The 8035-nt window shown below is 35.8% G+C and overlaps 1 protein-coding gene across 1 annotated transcript; it reads left to right on the top strand.

Moving 5' to 3' along the window:
• The first annotated feature begins 4140 nt into the window (after nt 1-4140).
• On the top strand, nt 4141-7243 carry LOC143628500 (phosphatidylinositol/phosphatidylcholine transfer protein SFH9-like). The gene is made up of 11 exons (XM_077098078.1): nt 4141-4222; nt 4308-4336; nt 4806-4889; nt 4967-5020; nt 5141-5218; nt 5332-5385; nt 5464-5523; nt 5615-5710; nt 5970-6071; nt 6721-6801; nt 6896-7243. The coding sequence occupies exons 1-11, from the start codon at nt 4168-4170 to the stop codon at nt 7241-7243; spliced, it is 1041 nt and encodes a 346-aa protein (XP_076954193.1). The 5' UTR covers nt 4141-4167.
• Nucleotides 7244-8035: the final 792 nt, after the last annotated feature.

The following is an 8035-nucleotide window of genomic DNA, read 5'->3' as shown; positions in this document are numbered from 1 at the left end:
TTTTTGCCAGATTTAATCTCAACCACATATTCCAATCAATTTAATTAAATGTGTGGCCTAGAATGGAGTTCTTAAGTTCTTAAAACTCAACATGGTTTTCAAAAAATCCCTCCCATATATATATATATATATATAGGGTTAGGTTCAAATAAGAAGTTTGATTTTTTTAAGAAGACTAGGAAGAAGGGTATTTTAGTCTAATACTTTAATATCAAAACTCACTTAAATTAATTTCAAAAACCCACTTACATAAAACCCGATTACATCTTCACTCATCTCTTACAACCACCACCACTCCACCGCCCACCGCTACCACAACCGTCACCCACCGCCACCACCTCGCCGAAAAAGTCCGAAAAAACACAATGAAAAAAACATAATGGAAAAATACACTATGAAAAAAAAAACATAATGATAAAAACACAATTGTATGACACAATGAAAAAAACACAATGAAAAATACTATTGTATAACACAATTTTGTAAAACACAATTCGGTAAAACACAATTTGTAGAAAACCCACTAATTTTAAAAAAAAAAATTTATATTACAATATGGTACTCATATAAAAGATAAAAAGACACTCGTTATTATGGTGAATTTGTTTTTCAATAAAAAGATCGTAAAAAAGTTATGTACGTTTTAAAATGATGGGGGAATTTGGCATGTGCCTTGCATGCAGAGAGATCGTCAACAAATGTGTTATTCCTTTTATGCCCCCCCCTTCTTTCACACTTGATTTTCCCCTAAACTAATCTCAACCCTCCATATTCAAAATCAATGAGAACCCCTTTGAGTTTTAAGAACTCGAAAGAACTTAGTGGAACAATTTTTTTTTTCGAAATTTTTTTTACACATACGTAATATATGTAGGTTACATATACGTAAAAAAATTACAAAATTTTTTACGCGCTGAGTCGACTTATTACACATGTGTAACGGACGTAAAAATTAGTGTACTTACTTACAACTTTATTCTCTCTTCTACTTTGACTTTTTAGTCAGATTTAATCTCAACCAAACAATCCAATCCATTTAATAAAATGTGTGGCTAAAAATTAAGTTATTAAGTTCTTAAAACTTAACATGGTTCTCAAAATATCCCTCCCCTCCCCCTCCCCCCTCTCTCTCTCTCTCTATATAATATCTCTTTATTTTTTTATTACATAATTACGTCTATCTTCCTAGTCCCACCCAGTCCCCATTTCTCCCCTCCATCTAGAGATGGCCAAAAAAACCGGTTGGGGAACCGGTTTACCGGTTTTTACGAAAACCGGTTTTTTAAAAACCGGTTTGACCGGTTTAGAAACCGCCGGTTCGTCTTTCGGTTACAAGTTCTAGATCCAAAACCGGTTAACGAACCGGTTAATGGAAAAACCGGTTTTTTTTATTAACCGGTTATGGAAAAACCGGTTAACCGGTTTATAAAAAAACCGGTTTACAACGGCTATATGCCCGTTTTTTTTGTTTTTGGACCGTTTTTTTTTTTACCATTTTACCCCCACAAACATCTATATATAGTTTAGGTTGGGTATTGGTTAGATCACACTCGATTATACAACTCCAAACGCTCTAAACGTTTATTTCATACGCGATTATTTTGTTATCTCACGCTCAATTATACCACATTACCACTCCATACGCTCTTATTTCGTAGTCGTTTATTTCATACTCGAGTATACCACTCTTATTTCGTAGTCGATTATCATGGCCTCCCAAAGTGCTGCTTCATCCGTCAACATGGGTGCCTCGAACACGGGAGAAATGGTCGTTCGGGTCATCCCCACGAAACGAAACCATGATGTTTGGCAACATTTCGACCTATGCGAAATGTCTAACGGTAGCCAAAAAGCTCGATGCAAACATTGTTTGAAGTTTTATGGCAAAGATGCAAACTCCACTTTAAAAGCGCATGTACAAAGGCCCTTTTGCAAGGCCTTGAAGGACGAATCGGGAAGTAGTTCGCAGCCGGAGATGACGAATCAAGGAGCGGTGTTTACGTACGACGTTGAAGCGGTACGTCAACAGTTTTCAAACTTTGTGATTCAACAAACACTTCCTTTCAACCACTTCGACAACCCTCAATTCACGGAGATGATGCAAAACTATGTTCAACCACGCTACCAACACGTAAGTCGTTCGACCCTTAGAAGAGATTGTCTTAAAGCATGGAAAAACGCTAAATCCGAACTAATTTCATACTTTTCAAACTTACAAACTGGTGTAAACTTAACAACGGATGTGTGGTCGGTACCTCATGGTTCGCCCGACTCATATATTTGTGTGACGGCTCATTGGGTTGACCCCGAGTCGTGGCAAATGATGAAACGAACCGTTGCGTTTCAATTGTTTGATTACCCGCACACGGGTAGAAATATTTTTCAAATCTTGGATAAAGTCATTCGACAATACAAGATTGAACATAAAATCTTTTCAATTTCGTTTGATAACGCGTCCAACAATACGGCTGCGGTTGGCCATTTAAAATTAAAGTATAAACCTATTTGTGATGGAGCGTTTTTTCATAGCCGATGCATTGCACATATTATCAACTTGGCCGTGCAAGATGGGTTAAACGTGATCGAAACGCAAAGAAACAATTTTAAAAGAATGTTACGAGATGTTTTTAGCAACAATAAAACATTTTCAAGATACAAAAAATTTTGTGTAGAAGCTAATTGTCAATGGTTGGGGCCAAATTGGGATTGTCCAACAAGATGGAACTCGACTTGTAATATGTTTGAGAAAGCCATCCAACAAAAAGAATCATTAATTGCGTTTCATCAAATTTTGTCAAGTAGGGGTAAATGTGCACCGTACGATCCTAGAAACTGGTTATTGATTGAGATCGTTACGGAGGTCCTTCAAATTTTTAAATCTTGCACAACTAGTTTATCCGGGGTTTACTATCCAACAAGCCCCATTGCTTTACCAAAAATTGCTGTTATAGAGATGTCGATTTGCTACAAGGATTACTTGGACTCTTTAGATAGGGCACAACATCAACGCTCACTCGAGGGGGAAATGGAGTATGAAGCGGGCTTGTATGAAGACGAGGTCAATGAAGGACACACTCAACCAATGACCGATGAAGAAGCCGCGTACGACGATTACCTAAGAAATAGCTCGGGATCGGGTAGCGAAGAAAATTAGTTAAAGAAACAGCAAACATGGAGGCAAATCATGAGTAAGAAACAGCAAGTTGTTCATGTAATCATGTCTAAGCATTCTTTTTCCTAATATGTGCTCTTATTTACTTGTTGATTTGGATTTTTCTAATTTAGTTAAAGAAACAGCAAACATGGAGGCAAATCATGAACAAACTGCGATTGGGAACAACAGGAGCATCTGCTAGTTCACGATTTAATGTTTGTATTTTTGAGTTAAATCATGAACAACAGTTCTTGGTAGAGATTTCTTCAGTGTTAATGATTTAATGTTTGTATTTTTGAGTTACGAATATGCGATAACGATTTAATGTTTGTATTTTTAATGTAAAAACTATAAATGAAAGTTATGTGTTTTTAATCTTTGGTTTGTTGAAAACACATTCACCAACACACACTCATACTCATCTTCCAAGCAAAGAACCCTAACAACGAAAGCAAAGAATGGCTTCGGTCAGTCCGTTTTGCCTTGTAGTTACCGGTTTGTTTATACTGTGAAAAAATAATGGTCTTCATTAAGTACAAAATATAAAAAACAAATATTCGTATTTGAAACCGCGAAATTTAAAAAAAAAAAAAAAAAAAACCGGTTAATAAAAAAAACCGGTTAATAAAAAAACCGGTTTATTAACCGGTTCTAACCGGTTTCTAAACCGGTCCTAACCGGTTAGACCGGTTAGGGTTTTGACAGCAAAAAACCGGTTATTAACCGGTCCGGTTATTAACCGAACCGGTTTTTTTCCGGGCCAAAAAAAACCGGTCCGGTTAATAACCGAACCGGTTTTTTTAAAAAAACCGGTTTGTGCACCTCTACCTCCATCTCCGCTTCAATCCATACATAAATAAACTATAAACTATATATAATAATAATAAAACCCTAGTAAAGATAAACGCTGCAAGGGATTTATAACTATACTAATTTATACAAAATACTTCGTTTTTTTTTTTAAGTTTTTGGCTGTAACGTTTAGGATTTGGAAGCAGATTGGCAGACACAAAATGGTGATTATCTCACAAGACATGATAAAGCAATTCCAGAATTTGATGGCATCAAGTCGGTGTTTATTTATTATTTTTAAATATATGTTTAATTATTCGATTTGATTTGATCTGACAGTTTCATTTTCTTTCTGTTTCAGTTGACGAGCCACTCAAGAAGACATTTGAGGTTTGTTTATATCAATCATTCTGGATCTGATGTTTATGTTTCATGTTGTGCTGATCTGGAACCTGGACCACTTTAGTTGTATCTCAAGTCAACATTTGAGTATTATTTATCAACATTTACTATTACTATTGTTGTCATGGTGTTTTTTGAGGTTTACTCAATTAGTTGAGAAATGTTTATATTCCATTTTAGTTAACAAAACCAAAACTTTAGCAGAGGTATCAAGTTTGGATCCACTGGTTTAGTCAATAAGTTTTTTTTGGTAATGGGTTCTCATGGTTTAGAAAAAAGTCTGTATTAATGGGCCTGTGAGCTTTTCCGTTAATGAAGTTTCATGGTTTAGAAAAAAATATGTATTAATGGGTTCGGGAGTTTTCTGGTAACGACGGGCTATGGTTTAGGCAGAAAGTCTATACGAACTGGTATGCTGGATCAATATATGCTGAGATTTTTGGTGTGTTATGTCCAGAATTCGCATCAAGGATATCCGACCGAGGCTTTGGTTCGGTTTCTAAAGGCTAGAGATGGGAATGTCCCCAACGCCCAGAAAATGGTTAGCTCAAGGTCATATCTTTAATTTTATTTGTTATTTTCTTGGGTTCATACTTACAAAAATATCTTTCTTTTCAGCTTGTTGAAAGTTTAGAATGGAGAATCCAAAACGAGATCGATAATATATTGTCGGTGAGTTTTCTTCATCAAACATCATCTTTGTTTACCATTTTCACTTTTGATCATTCAAAATAGTCAACATGGCTTGTTTTTTATGTGATTGACATGCAATGTTATTTGTAACATATACAGAAACCAATTGTTCCTGTTGACTTTTATAGAGGAGTCCGTGATTCCCAGCTTATAGGAATGTCGGGTTACACAAAAGAGGTACTCATTTTAAAGGCAATTAATTTCATAAGTTCAAAATCTTGGCTTATGTGTTACATGCTTTTTGATGTGTGTAATCACTTTCACTGACCTTTATTTATTTCTTGGTGCAGGGGCGACCCGTTATTGCTGTTGGCGTAGGGCGCAGCACTTACGATAAAGCATCAGTAAGAATATTATAATTACCTGCTTCGAGTTCACTTAACCTGTAATTCGTACCACTTTAAGAATTTTTTTCATTTTAGATACATTACTATGTTCAGTCACACATTCAAATTAACGAGTACAGGGACCGGATAATATTAGTAAGTATTTGTTTTTGATTAAATTATTTAGTAAAGTAATACATAATAGCATTTTAAATAGCCTGACCTTTTTTTCTTTTTTTGGTTTTAGCCGGCTGCAACAAAAAAGTTTGAGCGACATATCAGCACATGTGTCAAGGTTCTGGATATGACAGGGCTTAAAATTTCACAACTTGGTCAGCTCAAGGTACATTTTAAGAAAAATCGACCCAAGAATAATCATTGTCTTAATTAACTCAAGATGAGATAATTTGCAAATTATGACTATGGTTGAATCATAAATGGTTAATAATTTGCAACATTTTTATTTATATATATAGTGTTACACCATTTAATTTTGAAAATACATTTGTTATTAAAAGATTAGTTAACTGGTTAACCAAACAATCTAACAGAAAAAGATGGTTAACCGATTATAGGCAAACTGATTGCCTAATTTTTTGCAGCTATTGACAGTTATATCTAGCATTGATGACTTGAACTATCCAGAAAAGACTGATACCTACTACATTGTCAATGCTCCATACATATTTTCAGCATGCTGGAAGGTTAGTCGTTTTCTAGAGATGATGGTTTTTGACACGCATGATATTGAACGGGTCATTTTGGGTTGTCTTCATCTCAAATGGATGAAATAAGAAAATAGTGTAAAAGGGGAACACGTTATGCTAGTTATTTAAACAACCCCTGAACCATTTTATCTAAAAATTTAACTTATAATAATAATCAATTGCTTTGTAAGCAGCACATTAATTGTTTAAAAAATTATGTTAATTGCACTTAATTAGAGTAAGGACAGGAAAAGTTAACATCAGTACAACTTTTCCAATCAAGGGCGTTCTTTGTAACAACTTGCGGTAAACCTAAAGGACGAAAAACGTAATTTACTCTTATGTATTTTTAACAAACGGGTAAGCATGTCATTTTACCTCATATTAACACCCATTATCAACGTTAGTTGGTGTAAAGGATCAAAGCCATAACACATACGGAACTCTTAGCACAAAGGTGGACCAAAACCAAAATCTGCACAAACCTTTGGATCATTCATGCATTTTTTTGGTGATTTAGATTTGAAATTGGTAAAAAGTGACAGGACACACTAAACGCGTTTCTATGCGAGTCCATTTTGGCCCGTTTTCCAAAATGATCTGTCCCGACTCGTCCATTATCCCCCTGAAAGTTTAATTCTTGTAGGTAGTGAGGCCTCTTCTGCAAGAAAGAACAAGGAAGAAAGTTCAGGTGCTTTCCGGTTGCGGGAAAGATGAATTACTAAAGGTAATGCAATTTCAAAATTTTCTATCTTTTAGCGAAAACCAGAAGGACCATTTGTGTAGAATATTGAAACTATCAGTGTGAGTTGAAATGTCAGATAATGGACTATGATTCTCTCCCACATTTCTGTAAAAGAGAAGGTGGTGGATCTGGATCCTCAAAACACTCGAGAACAAGCACTGGCTCCAGCACGGATGCTGATAATTGCTTCTCATTCGACCATGGGTTCCACCGGGAGCTTTACAACTACATTAACCAACAAGCCGAGGCCTTTGAGTCACGAGCCATGATCTCACACAAGTCGTTTCATGTGGCTTTCCCTGAACCGGACCCGGATGATCAAAAGATTGCACAAACTATAGAGTCTGAGTTTCAAAAGTTGAGTCAGAATGGGGTTGGTGATAAAGTAGATGATGTTATAGTAAAGGAAGATATAGAGAAGTGAAATGGACAAGTGGTGGAGGTATGGCGACTGCCACCACGCCACGACTGATCGAAGTTCGGTCAAAATACATAATGATAGTAATGTAACTTTAAGTTGGTGAAATTTCGTGAGGGCAAGCCTAGCATGTTTTGAGTTTAGAAGTCTTTTGTCGCTTTTTTAGATGAATGTAATAGAGAGAGAAGAAAATATTTCAAGAGATTTAGATGAAAGTAAGGAGCTTTTGCTTCTGATTCAGTATGTCAAGCCATTCCAATTAATGATCAGACTATGCATTGCTTCCTGTCCTGCTTTGTACCAGCCGGTATTTTGTGTACTTCGGGGCGAGCTTGCTTGTGGAGGGGGTAAATCAAAAAGAATCTCACACCACTATCACGTAGGCTGTGGGGTATTAACCAACCAACCTAAAAAGCAAGTGTTGTGGTTGAAATGGGATTAGGGCTGTAAACGAATCGAACGAACATGAACAAGGCCTTGTTCATGTTCGTTCGTTAAGCAAATAATGTGTTCACGAACGGTTCACAAACACCTACTGAATGAGATTTTATGTTCGTGTTCGTTCATTAAGGAAATTAATGTGTTCACGAACACAAATGAACACAAATAAAATTAGCAGAGCCTAGAGATTGAAATCGATGTATTTATCGATGTGAATAATGAGAACCGGTAAACGAATCGAATGAACACAAACAAGAGCATGTTTGTGTTCGTTCATTAACTTTAAAAGAACACAGACACTTAATCGAACAATTATTTATGTTCATGCTCGTTTATTTAAAAATGGGCATTTGCGTT

Source organism: Bidens hawaiensis, unplaced genomic scaffold (assembly GCF_021521415.1).
Source record: "Bidens hawaiensis isolate Kalapana, Puna unplaced genomic scaffold, B.hawaiensis_p1.1 tig00005013_1, whole genome shotgun sequence".
In the NCBI taxonomy this organism is placed as follows: domain Eukaryota; kingdom Viridiplantae; phylum Streptophyta; class Magnoliopsida; order Asterales; family Asteraceae; genus Bidens; species Bidens hawaiensis.
The sequence above is the reverse complement of the archived record's forward strand: the minus strand, read 5'-3'. Positions and strand labels throughout refer to the sequence as shown.

Excerpts from the sequence above, each read along its gene's own strand:
- LOC143628500 (XM_077098078.1), top strand. The coding sequence starts at position 4,168 with ATGGTGATTATCTCACAAGACATGATAAAGCAATTCCAGAATTTGATG. Across the intron at positions 4,223-4,307 it reads CCAGAATTTGATGGCATCAA|TTGACGAGCCACTCAAGAAG; the intron begins GTCGGTGTTTAT and ends TTTCTGTTTCAG. Across the intron at positions 6,072-6,720 it reads TATTTTCAGCATGCTGGAAG|GTAGTGAGGCCTCTTCTGCA; the intron begins GTTAGTCGTTTT and ends TAATTCTTGTAG.